This window comes from Sceloporus occidentalis, unplaced genomic scaffold, assembly GCF_023333645.1.
Source record: "Sceloporus occidentalis isolate IW3139 unplaced genomic scaffold, rSceOcc1.0.p SCAF_1, whole genome shotgun sequence".
NCBI lineage: Eukaryota > Metazoa > Chordata > Lepidosauria > Squamata > Phrynosomatidae > Sceloporus > Sceloporus occidentalis.
Window position 1 is genome coordinate 50,910,991 of NW_028316981.1, and position 20,681 is coordinate 50,931,671.

General features: G+C 38.4%; 1 protein-coding gene across 5 annotated transcripts in view; it reads left to right on the forward strand.

Annotated features, from left to right (window-relative positions):
• The window catches only part of GRIP2 (glutamate receptor interacting protein 2), a 577,942-nt gene that overhangs the window by 465,834 nt on the left and 91,427 nt on the right, over window positions 1–20,681 (forward strand). For all 5 annotated transcript variants that reach the window (XM_089520933.1, XM_089520954.1, XM_089520964.1 and 2 more), the window contains exons 3-7: window positions 2,773–2,908; window positions 5,308–5,453; window positions 8,481–8,567; window positions 8,852–8,927; window positions 10,233–10,378. In XM_089520933.1, the coding sequence (XP_089377059.1) occupies window positions 2,773–2,908; window positions 5,308–5,453; window positions 8,481–8,567; window positions 8,852–8,927; window positions 10,233–10,378 (591 nt within the window). The remainder of the gene's footprint in view (window positions 1–2,772; window positions 2,909–5,307; window positions 5,454–8,480; window positions 8,568–8,851; window positions 8,928–10,232; window positions 10,379–20,681) is intronic.

The following is a 20,681-nucleotide window of genomic DNA, read 5'->3' on the forward strand; positions in this document are numbered from 1 at the left end:
AGGGACAGCTGGGAGCAGGGAGAAAGGCAGGGGGAGGAGGAGCAACCAGTGCATGCCCATCACCCCACCTCCCAGACCTTCCCCAGCTTCTAACTGTCTTTAAGCTGGAGGCCAGGGGAAGGGCAGGGGGGAAAGTCCCGACCCAGAAGCCCTTCCCCCTGGAGGGTGGAAGCCGTGCCTCAGAAGTCCTGCCTGCGCTGGGCACCAGGTACAACCCAGTGCTGGAAAAAAAATATTTTGGGCACAGGGCCTTGAAAAGGTTTGCCATCACTGACATAGAAGATAAAAACAAAAAATAAAGAAGAAGACATATCTCATTAGATCCAAGAAATCAAATGGAAATTTAAACCAAGAGTAGGGATGCTCTACAACCAGTAAGGGATAACATTACGTGACCAATTAGAAATAAAAAGCCAATTGAAACAACATGGCAAAGAACTATGTAAAAGAGATGAAAGTATGACAGATTCATTCAGAGAAGAACCATTTGAAGACGAACCTACAATTTTAGAAAGTGAAGTGGAAGCTGTAGTTAAAGCATATGAGAGAAACAAATCACCAGAAACAGATGGTATGCCAATAGATCTGTTTCAGGTTACAGAGATAAAATACACTAGTTCTGACTAAAATGTCAACAAATATGGAAAACAAAAGAATGGTGCACAGATTGGAAATACTCAATATACATTCCAATCCACAGGAAAGCAGACAAGGATTGTAGTAACCACTGGACAATTTGGCAGGGAGAGTCCCAATTAATCCTCTGTTGTTCCACTGTTTCAACTGCTTTTAAAATGTCCCAATTTCTCTCCTCCTCTTCCTACTCTCGCCTTTGTCCTCAGTTTACTTTAGTTGCGTGAACTGACTTCAAAATGCCAAAAGCAGTTTGCACTCAATTAAATCAGCAGGGGAGAGAAGAAAGAAAGGACATAAAATCTTGCTCTTTCTAGCAGACTTGGGCAAAGCACACTGCTGCAGCCTCTTGTGTGTGTTTGTGCATTGTATCCCTTTAGGTGGTTTCCAACTTATGGGGACCCTAAGGCAAACCTATCATGAGGCTTCTTGGCAAGATCTGTTAAGAGGAGGTCTGCCATTGCCTTTTGCTGAGGCTGAGAGCATGTGACTTTCCCAAGGTCTCCCAGTGGGTTTCATGGCTGAGCAGGAATCACAGTTTCTTGTAGCTTGTGTGTTCTTCATCATTAATTTCTTTTGCCATCTTGACCACACTATCACATTGACCACACTGCAACATTGGACTGCACTTATGAAAAATGTTGTTTGGCTGCACATGTCTGTGTTTTCATTTGTGAAATATTGGATGGTACGTATGTGCTACCACCACATATACTACATATATGACTGTACTTCTACCATAGCCAATGAAGAAGTGCTTGGGTATGAGACAAAACAATTTTATTGGAGATATAATTCATAAGAAGTAAGTTCACTTTGTGTTCATAAGCATCTGATTACAATATAGGTTTGTGATTTTTTTTTGCTTGTGCTATGTTATGTATACATATATTCCTACCTATCCTATCCTAGATATACCTAATTACTTCCACCTTGACAATCTAAATTCAAAAATAATGAACCAATATTGAATTTATGCTCTCTACTGCTCTACTCTCCAGTTGCCAAACTCCCAGTTCCATTCTCTACTGCTCAGTCACTCAGCCAATCACTATTGACACCCAAACATTCTAAATCAGGAGTCGATACCACATTTCCAAACCCTCCAGGGTCCCTGAGTAACTCCCTCCTCCAATTTTCTCAGAGGGAGAGAAAGGCCAGATAGCTCCATCAGGTCTGGCCTAAAGAAAGAAGAGCCCTCCCTCTTTGCCATCCGACATCATCCAGCCTCAAAGGGAGGGAAAGGTCAGCCAGCTCCATCAGACCTGGCCTAAAGGAAGAAGAAGAATCTTAAATCCAGTCCATCTGCCATGGTCCAGAACTTAGAGGGAGAGAAGAACTGCTGGACTTAATCCCCTTCTCCACTGCCATTTCCTTCCCTTTTGTGTCATGTCTTTTTGGATTGCAAGTCTAAGGGCAGGGAAATATCTAATTAACATTCTGGCTGAAGAGTGGAGTATAAATACAGCAAATAAATAAATAAATAAATAAATAAATAAATAAATATTATACAAAATAGGGAAGTATTTTTACCCAAGATCCCCCCAGTGCCCATAAGGAGCATGCAGGCAGTTTTGTCATGTTTTAGGCTCCCTTGAACTCTTTCGTGTTCAAGAGTAGATTTAAAACACATACACACCAGGAAGTGAATTTTAGTTCACATTGGTTTATTTCCTGTTTTTTCAAAGGCCTCTTCTGGATCAGAAATGGCCCAAGAGAGCCCAAAAACATGACCAAATTATCTCCATGCCTTTTAAACAATGCTGGGGATATTTGGGGAAAAGGTATGTTAAATTGTTTGACAGGTGGAGATCCCTGTGTGTGTGTAGGGGGGGCGGACATCCTTTCAAGGTCCCTGAGAACACAATGCAGAGTCCTCTTTGCAGTTGCTTGTCCCTGTTCATTTCCCTCTCTCAACAGATGATTTACCTCATATAATCTATTCTAGTATATGTGAATAAGCATTTAAGATGAACCATGGAATGCCATTGTGATCCCATTGGCAGTATTCAACTGGCATTCAAGAAGGCTTCTGAATTTGGAAGGAGGGGGCACCATTTTGTCTTTCACTTCTCCTGGTTTGACTTATGTCTGCTGAATTGAACACTCAATTGACTTGTTCTCACTTTCTATCTCCAGAGGAATTCAGAGGAGTCACCATTGTGGAACTTATTAAAAAAGAGGGAAGCACCCTAGGACTGACTATATCAGGTGGCACGGACAAAGATGGAAAACCAAGAGTCTCCAACCTGAGACCAGGAGGGCTGGCAGCAAGGTAAAACCATCACATGAAACAGGACAAAATTACAGGCTAGGATAGGATTGCTGGGTATAACAAATTGGAGGAAGGAATCTGAAAGAGATGGATGCACAGGTTGTCATCTCATCTCTGCTCCCAGTTGAAGGGCATGGTCCAGGAAGGGAGAGGAAAACAGTGGATATAAACAACTGGCTTCGCAGATGGTGTCACCAAGAATGATTTGGCTGTGGTTCCATGAAAGAGGACTAGTTTTCACCTCATGCCAATTGACTGGAATGTTTTTACCAATAGTCTCAAAATGTTGATTAGGAGTGTTTCAAACTGAGTTATATGGGGGAATGTGATGGTATTTTGGAAGGCAAGAGTTCATCAAAGTCTGGAGGCCCCTAGGATCTGGAACATCCTTCCCGATGAGCTCCGCTCCACCACCTCCCTGGATCTCTTTAAAAAGAGACTCAAGAGCTTCTTGTTCTGCCAAGCCTTCCACAATGTTCCTTGATATCATGTGACTCCCCCCTATCTGTACTGTACTATCGACTGCACTCAGCTAGCTTGGATTTGATGTAATGGTTTTAATTTGTATAATTGTAATGTTTTTATTGAAGTTTTATTTAATTGCAATTTTTAGTCTGCACTTTATATTTTGTCATTGCAATTTCTATCTGTACACCGCTTTGATCATTGCGGGAAAGCGGTTTATAAATAAACTTATTATTAATTGCCAAACTGTTATAGAGGGAACAAGGCAAACAGTGCAAGGATTCAACAGTGAGAGGCAAAAAAACCTTACACAGTAAGTGGGGAGGACCCACGGTCTTGGATGTGTCTACATTAATGCTCAAACCATGGGAAATAAACAGGATGAACTTGAACTCCTAGCACAACAAAGGAAATATGATATAGTAGGCATCACTGAAACCTGGTGGGATGAGTCTCATGAATGAAATGTAGTTAGAGGGGTATAACCTTTTAAAGAAAAATAGACCAAACCAGGACGAGAAATAGCACTATATGTGAAGTGTTCAGACCTGTGAAGAGATCCAGGACTTATATTCTGGAAATCAGGTGGAGAGCATTTGGCTAAAAATGAAAGGGGAGGGAAACAACAGGGATGATGCAGTCTAGAATCGCATTGGCCTTTTAAGCTGCAGCGTCACCCTGTTAACGCATGTTCAACTTGTGCTCTACTAGGACTCCTAGATCCCTTTTACACGTAGTTTCATTAAGCCTGGTGTACCCCTTCCTATATTTATGCATTTCATTTTTTCTACCTAACTGCAGTATCTTACATTTCTCCCTGTTGAAATTAATTTGTTAGTTTTGGCCCAGCTTTCTAATCTATTAAAGTCATTTTGAATTTTGATCCTGTCCTCTGGAGAATTAGCTACTCCTCCTAATTTGGTGTCATCTGCAAATTTGATAGGTATGCCCTCTATTCCTTCATCCGAGTCATTCATAAAGATGTTGAATAGCACTGGGCCCAGGACAGAGCCCTGTGGGACCCCACTGGTCACTTATCTCCAGGATGAAAAGGAGCCATTTTTGAGCACCCTTTGGGTTCGGCCAGTCAGCCAATTACAAATCCACCTAACAGTTGCATTGTCTAGCCCACATTTTACTAGCTTGTTTGCAAGAAGATCATAGGGGACCTTGTCAAAGGCCTTACTGAATTCCAGATATGTTATATCTACACCATTCCCTTTGTCTACCAAGCTGGTAATTTTATCAAAAAAGGAGATCAGATTAGTCTGTCATGACTTGTTTCTCTGAAACCCATGTTGACTTTTTGTGATTATGGAATTGCTTTCTAAATATTAACAGACTAACTATTTAATGATCTGCTCTAGAATCTTTTCTGATGTTGCTGTCAGACTAACTGGACAATAATTGTTGGGATATACTCCCCCCCCCCTTTTTTTTTTTTTTCATATGTCAAAGTAAAAATAACAACACCGTTTTCCTACCTTGGTATCATCCAAATTTTGAGATTGCAATTCATCAGTCCCCAGCTAGCATGGTCAGTGATTAGGGGTGATGGAAGTAGTAATCCAAAATATCTGCAAAGTGCCAGACTGAGGAAGGACAGTATCAAGAAATTTTTCACATAGAATCAAAAGGCTTGTTGATGCTTCCCTTGACCTTGAAGTCTGATTTAACTTCATTGCTTCTACTGAAACAGATATTCATTATATCTCCCACTCTTTGCTTCTCTACATGTGCATAGCCTTTTCTTAAATTTCTGATAGGAGTGTTTGGTTAACAGATACATTCTGGCATTGCTCAATTGCTCAACTACACATTGTTCAGTTATAGGTAGATGCAAATAGCTGGTAAGGTCATAATACCAGATAACGTGTAATGTGCAAGATACTCTGGAAAGCACTAACAGAGATATTTTATTCTGTATATTACAGGAGTGATCAGCTAAATGTTGGTGACTACATCAAGTCAGTGAATGGGATTAACCTGACCAAATTGCGCCATGATGAAATAATAAGCCTATTGAAGAATGTTGGAGAAAGAGTAGTATTAGAAGTAGAATATGAGCTACCACTGGCTGGTTAGTACAATGCTGTTTTTGTTGTTAGAGTCCAATAGTGTTTGACAATGAACCTGGTTGCCTATCCTCCTCTCTTCTTTCATACAAAGTTGTATTTTATCATTGATCCATCTAGTAATCCATCTTCTCTGACTGGCAGTAGTGAAAACTGGATGCTTTGTTCACCCCCACTTCCTAAGAAGGTGCAGCCAGAGATAACTTGAGGCTATTCATGGGTGCATTTTATTTAAAGATTTATTGAAATCATAGCAGATAAACAGGGAATCAGGTCCATGAAAACAAAAGTAATCAATTAATTTCAGAGAAAATGGGATCTAATGGTTAAAACAGATTAATGGTTAGGTAAAGCTGGTAAAAGTCAGCATGGTGTAGAGATTTGACTGTTGGACCAGGACTGACGTACCAGAATTCAAATCCATGCTCAATCATGGAAATCTGCTATAGGTCAGACTCGCTAAGCCTTAGAGGAAGGCCAGTAACAACCCTATTTTGAACAAATCTTGCCTAGAAGAACCTATGATAAAAGTGTCATGAACAGAAATTGTCTAGTGCAGAATCCCAATCTTTCAGTGTTAATTCAGAAAACACTGTGGTAGATGTGTTTTGTCAGGACTAAAGAACCAATGTTAGCAAAGCATAATTCAAGCATACACCCATTCATAATTTCAGTGCAATTTCATTTGTTATGAAACCCAAACAATCTCCTTTTCCATTTTCCCATGAACCCCCCTCCTTCTGCTCTCACACTACCTATTCTCAAGACTTACCTTGAATCTTTAGATCAATTCCCTTCCCACTTGCTTGTCAATCACAAGGGAATGTGAGCAACGGTCTTAGCAAATAACACACTACTACATGCACCATCATTGTAGCAGCAGCACTCTTTAACAAATTGTGAGCAAGCAAGGCTATGAAAGCAAATCCAATTCTTTTAACCATGGCAGACAAACTGAAGGGCTCTGCTCATGACTTAAAGTCACCATATCTCTTTCACTACTGGTCCATAATCTTTGTTCCCAGTGTCCTAGACCTCCAAAACAGGACCTGAGTAACAAGCATCTTCTCCAGACACATCTGAGATTCTTTAAACTGGAGTGATCCAAATTGGCTCCCCTTCCATGAATATAACTTTTTCCGTGCATGGAAGCCCCATTCACTCACTCATGTTCTATGTCTATCAATATTTGCACCAAAGGACTAATCAGAGTCACATCTGTTGATAAAATTTATCTTAACCTAAAAGCTTGAACCATAAGGTACTGAATTTCAAGCAGTAAGTAAAATAAGTAAAAAAGGAAGAATGAAGGGAAGGAAGTAAAGGAATGAAATGTAGCAGCACCTTTAACACTAACTGTTTGTTTTTCACGTGGGCTTTCATAGCTATAAACCCACTTCTTCAGCTGCAGTACTGAGTCCAGATGTGTCACCTAATTTTCTCACATTTTCCCTTGGATAGATTTTATTTATTTCCAGTGAAAGCTGTGAAACTTTGTTATTTTGTCATTCATCATCATCATCATCATCATCATCATCATCATCATCATCATCATCATCATCATCTACCTTCCTATACAAAATAGCCATGTGCTGTGCAATATTTCAAAATATTTAAAAAAGAACATTTATTTTGATTGGTGGATAGTAAGAATTGCTAAAGAAAAATGTATGTCTCTCTGTCTGTTACGAATACGAGCTCATCACTAAGTTTCTTCTCAAAGGAAGCATCAAATACTTTTAGCAATTTTCTTTCCTCTGAAAAAAAGTCTTCAAAAACATTCAATTTCCAAGATTTATTCTGTACAAAATTCTTCTTCTGGTGGGAGTTAAACAAAATGACCTAAATCCTTAATTTTTATTTCCTGTCAGAGCAGACTCACTGAATCAATGGGTACTCAGTCAATATCTGTATAAGATCCATTACTATGATGAGTCTGTCATGGTTTGGATTAACAGTTGGATTTAAGCCAATACCTCTTCTGCTTAATTTAATTGGTACATTTTCCATTAATCAAACATTTTGTTAATTGTTTAACTGATTAATCAATTAATATTGTAGCCATTGTTCAGATGGTATTATGTCAGGGAGACTAGCAAGTTATGGCATGGAAAAAAACTGCACTGAGGGAAAAACCAAGTATATGTAGTAAATGTCCATTTACTGATAATTCTCTGTCTAAGTTCTTTTCTTTTCTTTCTTTTTTTTACTTTGCTTTCTTAAGCATTTGAAATTACTAAATTAACTATGAATGAAATCACATTTCCTCTAGGATTATTTTACACTTGATCATTCTTTCTACTTAATGATCACAATCAAAAACTATCCTTTCAGCTGCAAGGATTTGGATTTATCCATCTGTAGTTGCCAGCTGGCTTATTACTAAAATATCTAAGAATAAAGTAAACATTCTTGAAAGAAATAGCAGCTTCTGTCAGCTAAAGTCTGCTTTGAAGCTTAGAGAGAAAGGCCAATCCTTTAATATAGTGCTGTGTATTTATGAATATGGAGTTGGTACAATATATAGGAAAGGGGCCAAGATCCTGCTGAGAGCCAACAGTGTGATTGTGAGGGAATTGTGGTGTTCAAACTAGTGGTGGCAGGCCAGGAATGGCATGGACTGTTGCACAACCCACGGGAACAATTGTGTAAGGAAGTCTTAGGCTACCCAAGCCAACAACAACAACAACAAAAAATCTAAATCACCTGCATAAATAAGAAGCATAAATCACCAGAAGGACTATCAATAGATTCAGCTCTGTTTTTAATGGAATCATTAAATAAACTCATATTTAAAGCAACCATTCTATTCTTTAGAATAGAATCATTGAATAAATTGATATATTGATATATATATATATATATATCTCACCCATAAAAGAAAGGAGGGAGGTTGCCAGTCTGAATTCTTGTTCAACATTCCTTCATATTACAAGATTTGTATGAGGAAGTCAACTATTTTTCAGATAATGAGCTGCAAAAAGAAGAGTGTGTCAATTTGTGATATTAATTCACTCCTTTATTATCTATAGCCCCAGAAAATAGTGCTGGTATCATTCCAAAGACCATAGATGTGACTCTGTATAAAGAAGGCAACAGTTTTGGATTTGTACTACGAGGTCAGTATCTTTTAAAGTCATTGATCAGGAAAAATCATTTTGTTGTGTAAGTGGAAAGAATAAAGCTTAGTGTATTGTAGATAGCAAAATTCTGAATTAATACGTGAAGAACCTTCAAACACTGAAAAATGAATGGAACATATTTACTTCCGTGCCATTTCGAATAGCTATCTGTTGGAGGGAGGGTTGGGAGGAAGAAAAAGATACTGATTTCTTCTGGTAATACTGATTTCTCATATCTATATATTTACTTTGTACCTGACTTTTTCCATGTTATTTTACAGGAGGGGCCCATGAAGACTGGCATAAATCCAGGCCCTTAGTACTGACATATGTTAGGCCAGGTGGTCCTGCAGACAGGTAAAGTTTGCATTGTGCTACACTTGTAAAACTGAAACAAATGACATTCAACAAACCTGCAATAAGGAATTCTTCATAGGTTTGCATTTCAATTGTGTACCTAAATTTAGTGTTTTGATATAACTTTCTCTTAAAATTTACATGACTCTTGTGTAAGAAGTTCCTATATTGTGACTTGAATATTGGTCTTCTGGGACAGAGAGAATAGTTTCAGACCAAATGCAAAGATTGAGGTGGTGTATTTGCTGCTATTTTGTGCAGTCAGTTTTTGAGATTTGCAGACAGCTGGATGTATGCTATAATGAAAGCATGCAGTTGATAACTTTTATTGTATGACTGAGAGTGAGAAATATCTAGAAGTTTGTGCCTCCCTTATCACTGTGTCATATTGCAAAATATTATAGTGTCTCCTACTAAGAGAGCTGATCTAAAGTTGTGGATATATTTGGATATATGGCAGAACTCAATGCAGTTCTGCTTCCATACACATACATATCACATTTTGAAAATAATCCATGCAAAAGATTCCTTGCATGTGGAAAGTTGGAAACATTAAAGGATTGATTTCCAAACTCTAGATGTCCAGAAGCTTCAGCTATCTTGGTCAATGATTAGGGATTCTGAGAGCTAAAGTCCAAAACAACTGGAAGATTAGAGTTTGGGACTCACTGCATTAAAGGGTCACTTCTGCTCTGGAGAACTGTGCCATGTCAACAGCTGTACACTTGACTCTTCTATTCTATTCTCTTTTCATTACATTTACTACTATATATGTGATTTTATTTTATTTTATTTTAAGAATGTTCAGTCTGCTTTTCCATTTTATTCCACAGTACTGAGGATGGTGCAACTCCCTTGCTGGTCCTGATATATGCAGATATCCAAAAGTTTGGCTTCATGATATTTTTAGACACCGTGCAAGCAGTAAATCTCTCAATGGACCAAGTGTTGTTTGCATGATTTATAACCTACCTTGCTAGTAACCTAAATTATAAGAGCCATGTAAGTGTTTGCATATATCAGGTCCAGTATAGTGGCAATTGTAGAAACTTAGGAGCCATCCTAATATAGCAGAAATAGTGACTCTTTGGCCCTTTGGACTTCAGTTCCTAGAAGAGTTATCTACTGTAACCAGTGGTAATGAGGTATGGACCTTATAGTCCAAAATATTTGATGGGCCAAATAGTCTCCAACACTGCAGAGCATATAAAGGAAACTTGAGAATTCTTATAAGTTTTCATGCAAGAAAATGTTCTGGTTCTTTATATGTTGAGGAGTTCTGCATGCCAAATTTTCTGCCCACAGGGAAGGCTCTCTGAAAGTTGGAGACAGGCTTTTGAGCGTTGATGGGATTCCTCTTCACAGTGTGAGTCATGCTGATGCATTAAACATCCTACGTCAGTGCAACCAGGAGGCACTCTTCCAGATAGAATATGATGTCACTATAATGGGTAAGAGCTTTTAGTATGAACTCTCACCTGGAAAACAAAGCATATCTAATATGGAGGAATCACTGAACTGATGTTTATTTGCAGTATGACTGTTCTCATACTTCACAATCTCTCTCTGAATTTAGAGTGCCCAGAGTTCAGAAGTCATAGCAACAAGAGGTATCCAGTGTCAAACAATCCAGGGTCAGAAGGTGTAAATCAGGACAGAGTCCAAACGGTTGAAGTAGCAGAGTCAATAAACAGTCTGAGGTGCTCACAGTATCCAAGTCAGGATGAGAGGTGAACTGAAAGTTAGCTTCCAATAATTTAACTGAAAGAAGCTCCCAGTTTATAAAGCCAGCCAGCTCAGCCACACCCATAATTGAGACAGTAATTTCCAGAGAGTGTTTCACAACTCTGTGTGCATAGTCTTTTGCTCTGTCTGCAAGGAAGGGTTTGTGCAAACACTGAAGTCTTTGCCTTTCTTGGGATATTTGAGGTCTTTCATCCAACTCCTCTTCCAGCTGTGAATCCTATGGACCTGAAGGAAGACTCGGTTGGCTATCAGGCATCTGCTCTGGCTGCCGTATCTCTCCTTTGTCTTCCAAGGAAAATGAATTCCCAAGAATATGTGTTGCATATAATATAATCTGTACATACAAAAGTTTGTGTAAATTCTCCATTATTGAGACTCCATTCCTGACAAGTAGTTAGATAAGATTAATTGTGGATTAAAAAATGGTTGGGTAATGGTGTCTAACCATGCTCTGCTGGATTTATGTAATAAATATTCCCATTGGATCAAGTGCTATGGCTGGATACAAAATCTTGTGAACATCCAGTGAAATGTGTAAACCTTACTTTCCAAGTTTCATGCACCACTTTGCTGCCTTGGCAAGAAATAACGGTGCGTAAGATATGTCATGCCAGTCGATTTTAGCAGCGCAAAGGGATATATAGTGGTAGTGCTGCAGCCGAGTTCTTTGGTGCAAATGTTACAGCTGTTGGTATAAGAACAGTGGGGCAGTGGGCCATATTATCTAGACAGGTATAGGACTTTGTGAAGAAGGCTTATGGACCTGGAGCTGAATATACATGTGGAAGAAGTGGTGGCTTCTTTAGCATAATTAAAGATTGGGACAGATGTTGACTGTAAAGATTTCTACCATTGTATTTCATCAAGGGGAAAATAAATCAGTTGAGCCTTTCCCTGCACCATGAAGAAACATGGTACAGTTAAACAAAGAAAAACGTATTGTGCAGCTACTCATGGCTAAAAGCCCCCATTCATAGAAAAAAATGATAGAAAATTGATTGATAGAAAAAATAGAAAATGAGGCTTTGGCCAAAACTACTACTACTACTATTATTATTATTATTATTATTATTATTATTATTATTATTATTTTGGAGTAGAGGAAAGAGCATGACATGTGCCTGCAAAATATTCCAGATAGAAAGAGCTAAGCTTCTGCCCCTGATTTTGAAGTTTGCTCTCCTTTGCTTCACCCATTATGCCAAGATAGTTGGTTCATCTGTAGATGACTTCATTCAGATCATATTCCTCAATGTATGTTGAGTTTGCTTTCAGAGTGACATTAGGCTGAAACAGTATTCTACTTCATTTATCTCTTCCTATCAGGTAATCTGCTGAGACTTACATTGCTGTGAAAGAAACAGCTTGGGAACAGGGAACCTCTGCTGTAGTTCCGTGTCTTTGTAAAACTAATCTCAAGGTTTTTCAAGTGGGAAGAACAGAGGTTCATCTCTAAATGACTGCAGTAATAATTTACTACTCCACCTTAGAGACCAGAGATAACTAGGAACACACATCACGGCCTTTGTGCCTCATATTCAATCTGTTGCTATAGCTTGTTGGTTCTTCCATTGTAATACTTTTAAAAATACGATCCTTCTTCTCCATCCTTTCAGCAAAGGTCCTGCTTTGCTGAGATCTGACTATAATTTCCATTCTGATAATCTTTAATCTCACCTTGGTTCCCTTCCCCAAATCTACCCAACAGTCTGTGGCAATAAAGTAGGACCTTATCACACTAGAACAGAACGGTTTAAATTAGAATTAAATTAGAAAAAACCTGAAATGCGGGAAGTTTATCACACAACGTTACTGCCAAAGTGAAATAATGTGAAAATAAAGTGAAAGAAAAGGGGATAAAAAGGCAGCTTTTTACTTTCAGAACTTCCAGAAAGGAATTTTGTGACATTGATCAAGTTGAGAGGAGGAGATTTGCCCAAAGTTACCCAGTTAGTTTCATGGATGAATTGAGAGTTTAATGTGCATTGCACAAATCCTGGTATATCCATCACACCAGTGGTTCTCAACTTTAGCTCCCCAGATGTTGCTGAGTTACAGCTCTCACAGTCATGTTTATTGGTTGTGTTATGTGGAGGTGAAGTCCAAAATATCTGGGTGGCCAAAAGTTGAGAAGCATTGTACTCCATCACTCTATTTCTCATTCCATATGCCTTTTATACAGCTTCTCAGATATGTGTGTGAAGAATGCTCATTAATATTTGCATCCTCAATTAAAAATGGGTATCATTTTAACACTTGAGATAGCTCACTTATGGAAAAAAAAAACCAGCCAGATGCTTCTTTACATAAACATTTGTTTATTCAAAAATGCGTGCACTTTTCCTATATAGGAAAGTATATTTTGTGCAAAAAAATATAAATCAATATCTTTCCACAGTGTAATTTGAACAAAATACTATGGTTTTTGTATAAAAATTTATAATACGATTCCTGTATCAAAGTAATGTGCATAAAAGCCACACACAGCTTTTCTGCTCAAGAATCCATGTGTTTGTGCAAAATTTGTTTAAACTGTGCAAATAATTTCTAGGGAGGAATTTAGAACCATTCATTTGCAGTTTTTCTGTGCAGAAAACGTGCTTTCCCATGTCAATAGCAATAAAGTTGCTTTGTACACAGAAAACACATTTTTCTGCCTGGAACCATGTTTCATGCTCAGGAAAACCAGGTTTGCACAGGCCAGTTTTTCCCAGCAAAGTCCTGATGTAAGAATCATGCCTGAAAAATGCACAGAAACTTTCACATTGTCACAGAGTGGGGTGGAGGGCTGCAGGAGCATTGCAATTATTCATTCTTACATACAAGAACAAAATAAGTAAATTTTTGCATCCCTGTAAAATAATACTAATACATTTAACCTAGTTCAGAAGCTTCTCTGTAGCCAGAGCTGGTACATAATCAGATGGAAACACTGAGCTGCACTAGATAGACTAAATATGTTTGGAGAGCTAGAGTCCTTCATTCCAATGCCCAAGGAAAGAGGGAGAACTTGCTTTTCTCTTCTACTTCATGAGCAGACGACAGCCTATGGTATCCTCAGACTGACAGGGAAGAACTTCATTTCTTTATGTATTATAGTTCATTGGCAGTGGTTGGAGAACACAGCCTGTGGCATTCTGAGGCACAAAATCTCTTCCAGGCACTGAATTTCACAAGATTTGTGTGGGAGAATGGTAGTTTTCTAGGGAGGAGTTTAGAACCATTCATGCTGGAAAATACTGAACAGAATGTACAGCTGATGAGTTTTATGGTTACCGCTGCGTCCAAAGCTGTGTTTGGCTGTAGAAGCTCATTGAACTGTTGCAGAGGATAATGCCTCACGGGAGCAACAGACTGGACTGCCTATTTTTAAAGCCTTCTCCACCCCCACCTATGCCAAGCCTGTGAAGCACATCGCCATGGTTGAACTCTGGAGTCAAGGAAGGACTAATGGCAGCCGATTAGATTTCTGATTTTCCACCAAATTAGTAAATGAAAACAGGCTTTTATTTCAGTGTGTTATGAGACTGTAGAGCTGTCTTTCTAAATCAGAAACAGTTAAAGATGTAAAACAAAATTGCATGTGTGTGTATGAGGGAGAGAGAGAGAGAGATGTGGTGATTGGGAAAGCTCTCTATGACTTGTAAGGGGAACAACTGCAACCAGCAATGATTTCCAGCTCCAAATTTGAGGGAAAGAAAATAGTCATAACAGAGCCAGCATTGTGTAGTGGTTTGAGCATTGGACTATAACTCTGAAGACCTGGGTTTGAATCCCGGCTTGGTTATGTAAACACACTGGTGACCTTAGGCATGTCACACTCTCAGCCTCAGAGGATGGCAATGGCAAACCCCCTCTGAAGAAACCTTGCCAAGAAAACCCTGTGATAGGGTGCCTTGGGGTTTCCATAAGTCAACAATGACTTTAAGGCAGACAACAACAACAAAAAATACATTAGTTGCAATTAAGTGAGCTGAAACTTTTCACAGAGATGCTGTATTATCCTGCCAAGTAAGACTAAAAACTACACTTGACCCTTACTTGTAAGATGTCTTTGTTCCAAAAGTGGAGGTTTTAAAAAACTTCAATTCTGTCAGCTGGGGTTGAAAGGGGGGTTGATAATTCAGATCAGCGCATGCAAAAAGGGATAAGTTGACACATGGGTAGGAATTATGCATCCCTGTAGAAGTTATTGGACTGCAGCTTCCATTAACCCTCTCTTTGGTGCTAAGAAGACTCCTTTACTGAAACCAAGACTTGCTTATAAAAATCCTTGGTGTCAGAAAAGAAGAGGGATTTTCCCTATGACTCTACCTAGGACGGAAAGACCCAAACCTCTCTTCCCTTTTTCCCAAGTTGTGTTGCTTTTTAATTGACCAACCATCAGACCTTCTAGCTGATAACGTTTGCATTTTTAAAGCTTCATGATGTGGGGTGGGGCGGAGTGGAGAGACTTAGTGTGTTATTCAGTCTTTATAACATACACTGATACCAGCAATGTATCACATGTTATTTCACCCTGAATATATCAATATACTAATTCTTGATACCACAGTAGTTCTGCACTAGAATAAGAATCTCTTAGATAATCTTTCAGCTTCAGTGTTTTGTGTTTCTACAAAATCTCATCTGCATTTTTATTTTGTCCTTGGTTCATATCAGGTTGCAATGCTTTTGCTTCATGTGTATTTCTTAACATTAAAATGATTGGCTGTTTCTGTAACATTCACACATTTGTATACATTTCCACCACTAATTCAAGACTGAGAAAATTACACAGTTGTACTCCTTTTAGCTATTTACATGCATGAAATCTGCACTTGGCTTAGTGTGTAATTGATTTCCGTGAAACATAATGCAAGCCTAGCAAATGTGGAGATTTTGGAGGCCAGGTGGGCTTTATCTCACAGATCTCAGGAGATACAACATGGATATATTTGAGAACTCAGTAAAGTTAGCTTAAACCCAATTCTGGATAAAGAAATAATTGTAGAATGAATTTAGAGTATAGGATGTGATGGGAATTATACAGCCATGCAAATGCTGCTGGCACACTGTTCTTCACTAGTGGCAATGCTGGATACAGGACTGCTGGGATATGCAGTTATTTCAACTTGTAGACTACCATCTGAATGATTCCAACGTCTGGGGTAGAACATCACAGTATAAGTCTATAGTTGTCTTTGTTGTGGTTTTCCATAGGCTTTCAAAAGGCATTCTGCAACTATTTTATCTTATCTTCCTTAATGAATTCTTTGTGGCAAGGTGGACAAAGTGTAGCCCATGGGCTTGCAAGGCTCTTCTTGTGGCCCTCAGCGACCCCAGGGATAAAAAAAGTGTGTGTGTGTGTTTGCTCTAGAATGTTCCCAAATGAACTCTAATGGATTTGGAGGGCATATCTACTATGTTTGGAGGCTCTACAGGGGTCAAAAGCAAATTTTGCATTTTTAAAAAAATAACCTTTATTGAAAATTTACAGTATATACAAATAAAGAAAATTTGCTTTAACATCCTCTTTGTTATAAGTTCCCCCGCCCCCTCCCCCAAATAGTTATTTGCAGTAAATATCATCTTAACAGCTGATCATATATATTCCTCTATCAAAACAAAAACTACATTCAGCTACATCTCCTTCATAACACTTATGTGTGTGTATATATATTTTCTTTGTAATGCAAAAGATTACACATTAATCTACTGTCAATTCTTAAATCTCTGCCCGTTAACCGCTATTATATTATATTGCCAAAATCCGACCATATCTCTCCACCTCTACTGCCAAGATCCTGGTCCATGCCGTAGTGGTCTCACGATTACTGTAACGTCTTCCTGGCTGGGCTTCCTCTTTCTCACCTCCATCCTTTAATTTCTGTCCAGCATTCAGCTGCATGCATTATCACATCCGCCCTCCACTCTGACCACATCTCTCCTTTGTTGGCATCCCTTCACTGGCTCCCCCTCCCTTTCCGTATTCAGTATAAGCTTCTGCTGTCGACATTTAAAGCCCTCCATGGACTGGCCCCTCCTTATTTATCAGACCTTCTCTCTCCTCACCTTCCCACTAGGGCCCTCTGTTCTGGTAGTCAAGGTCTGTTGTCCCAGCCCAGGATTTCCTCTGCCCCATCTCGGATTCGTCCCTTTTCACTCGCTGCCCCTCACTCCTGGAACCTTCTTCCCCCACAAGCAAAGGCCATCACTTCTCTATCCAACTTCAAAACAGAGTTGAAGACCATCCTGTTCAGAGAAGCATTCCCAGGCATTGCATGATTATCTTTTGCTATTTGATGTTCTTTTGTTGCCTGTTTTATTGAACCATTACCTATATTTCTATGTATTTTATATGTATTATCCTTTTATTTCTTAGATTGTACGCCATAGGCAGGCTTATGCTTATATATTTATTGTTTTATGTACAGCGCTGTGCAAATCTACAGCACTATATAAATAATAATAATAATAATAATGCTTATTAAACAAAACACATAAAGAAATAAAATTTAACTGAGAAATCTGCTTAAGTTATCCATCTGTCTTTGCAATACTTCAAGAGTGGGTCCCAAATCTGATTTACATCATCAGCTTTGTCTCTTAATGCCATTGTAATTTTGTCCATTCCCACTGTTTCTAGAGTCTTATATAACCATGTATCCACAGTAAGCACTTCTGAATTCCTCCAAAAATGGGTTAGTGAAATCCTTGCCATTGTTATTAAATACAAAATGGTTTTAAGTTCCGTCTCACTTCTTTACTATCTACCATGTTTAACAGAAACAATTTGGGTTCAAAATTAAATTCAGTTTGAAATATCTCTTGTATGACCTTGTAAATCTCTCTCCAGAATTTTTTAACTTTAGGGCATGTCCACCACATGTGGTAAAAAGAGCCGACATTTTCATTACATCTCCAACATAATCCCTTACTATTCTTGTATATTTTGCTCAGTCTGGATGGAGTTAAGTACCATCTGTGAATCATCTTTATTAGGTTTTTTTATATATCCATACATTTAAATCTTTTCCCCAGGCCCTTTCCCATTTTTCCAGACTTAGTTTGAGGCATAATTTATATAATTTTGTGATAAGCCCTTTTCTCTTTCCTTTAAGAATGATTTCATCTAATTCTGTCTCATCTATACGAAAACCTGGTTGTTTATTGTCCACTTTGTATCTGTCAGCCAATTGATAGTAAGAGAACCATTGTAGTTTGATTCCTTTTCCTTCTAGTTCTTCTTTTGTTTTAATTGTCTTTTTCCCGTTTTCAGTTTTTAGACTTTCTTTATATCTTAGCCAGCCTCTACCTTCTAAGCAGATTCTTTTTAGCAGCGCCTCGTCTGGGGATACCCAATCTGGAATAGTTCTATAAATTTTTTTCTTTGTAAATTTTCCATACTCTCAGTAATGCTTTCCTAATTATGTGATTGTTGAATATCTTATTCTGGGCCACCTTTCCATACCATAAGTATGGATGCCACCCATATGCCAAGTTAAATCCCTCTAAATTTAATAAATGGTAATTTTCCAAACATATCCAATCCCAGACCCAATCTACACAGCAAGCATGGTAATATTGCTTAAGATCGGGTACGGATAGACCTCCTCTTTCCTTACGATCCATTAATGAGCTCCATTTTATTCTTGATTTTTTGTTAGCCCATATAAATTTAAGTATGTCCTTCTTTCATTGTCTAAGTATTACATTGTTTGTGATTATTGGGAAGTTCTGAAATAATAAAATGATTTTAGGAAGCACGCACATTTATAGTATAGAAATTCTACCCATTAAAGATGTTTGTGGATTTGACTATGTTTCCAGGTTTTTTCTTGATTTCTTGCCCACTCTTCTTGTAATTATTGACAAATAAGTCACTATTTTTCTTCATTATGTATAAAATTTTGCATTAAAAAAACCCTCCATGGTGCCTAAAATGCTCCAGAAACTAGGGGACACAGGGTGTATTTCCACCCCAATCTACCTTCTGACTGACCTTGTCTGGATTGAGTTTCAATCTAGTCCATTACTGACAGCAAACACTGGTTCAGTACAGAGACAGCTTCCTTGGAGTCAGATGGAAAAGAGAGATAAAGCTGGTTGTCATCTACATATTGGTGACAGGGCACCCCAAATTTCTTGCTAACATCTTCCAGCAGTTTCATGTAGATGTTAAATAAAAAGGGGGGACAATACAGAACCCTGTGGGACTCCACAGACCTCCCGCCCCACCTTCTTGGTCTGCCCCTTCAGGAAAGACCAGAAAGACCTGCATATCAAGTACCCCCAAGCCCCACTCCCAGAAAGGCGGCTCAGAAGGATACCATGTTCAATGGTAGTGAAAGCTGCTGAGAGGTCTAGCAAGACCAACAAGGACACGTTCCCCCGTCTAGTTCCCTGATTAAGTCATCCACCAAGTTGACCAAAGCTGTCTCTCCTTGTCCCCCTATATTCAAGTCATTGAACAGTTGCATTCATGGGTCTGACTATTTCAGTCAACTTTTGCTTCTGCTTCTCATTTGTCCTTAACTTCATCTGTCATCCGGTGAGGCTTTACTGTCTTTTTGGCTACAAATTGTGTATTTTTGCATTCCTCCTTGACAATGTTCATAGCTTCAGTCCAGAGTTTCTTGTTGTTGTTGTTGTTTTGGTTCCTGATCAATTAGGCTTAACAGTATTAGGCTTAATAGTGCAAATCTATTTTTTACTTATCTGTAAATTCTACAGGAATGTTCTTCAAGTTGTATTTTGGCATGATGCTTGAGTTAATATTCTTTAGCTTTACTTTAATTTTTGGTATCAGCAATTGAAGGTCGGTGCCACAATCTGCTCCTGGTATTTATTTATTTTTTGATAGAGATAATTGAGCTTCTCTGTCTTCTGTTTCTAAATATGTTGTCTATTTTATTTCTGTATTGGCCATCAGGTGATTTCCACATATACAGTTGTTTCTTGTGTTGCTTGAAGAATGTGTATGTGATGAACAAACTGTTGGCCTCACAAAATTCATTTAGTCACTTCTCCTCCTTCATTTCTTAAGCCTAGGCCAAATTTTCTGACAATCTTTGAATTCTGCTCTCTTTCCTAATTTTGCCTCCCAATCACCTGTGATTAACAAGAAGTCCTGTTTTGGTGTGTGATCAGTTTCCTCCTGGACTCTAGCAAAAGAATATTTCCATTGCTTCTTTGCCTGTCACTGTCATTGGAGCATAAACTTGGCTTAAGGTTAAATTGATGAGTTTTCCCTGAAGTCTTGTTGGCATGATTCACAGCATTTAATCATCGGCAATACAACGTGCCCAGCATTATGAGTGGTTTGTCTGGACTAAACCTAAGACCCAGAAATCCTCTTTACCCAAGTGTTGAGAAGACGCAACACTCCTCTTTTTCTCTCAATTTGGAGTTGTCATTTGCATATTATACCTTTAGCCCTTTAAGTCCTGGTCACCCCATAAAACTTGTGTATGCAAAGAAAATATTATATTCCTTATTAAAGTAATACAGATTTTCCTGCCACAATTTCATACAAATCACTAAATGAATGATGTAGATCAGCTTCTATAGTTGTATTCCTGCCTGTAGATAAAGGGTGAAACTCTGGATAAAGGGGAAAATCATAAGGCACAAACTATGTAGAGCCATATTGACGAAAACAATTTGCTTAGACATGGAAAATGTTCTAAGTTCTTAGTATTTTGAGTTATGTATGTTAAATGTGCATAAAACAATCTGAGCCATGTTCCAAAATATCTTGACATGTTATTCAAATAGGGATAATAGCTAGAAAACAGAAATAAGATACAAAGAACATGTGTGATGCACCTAGCTGGTGATTTTTTTTGTACGTCATATCCTTTTGTTTTTCACTTGCTACAGCTGCATGCTTTTATAAGAATTCTATATGAATGTGAAGTTGAAGGCTTTCATGGCCAGAATCCATAGTTTTTTGTGGAGTTTTTGAGTTCACCTGCACTGTGATGTTAAATCAACTGCAAAATTCATTCTACTACTAGAATCCAT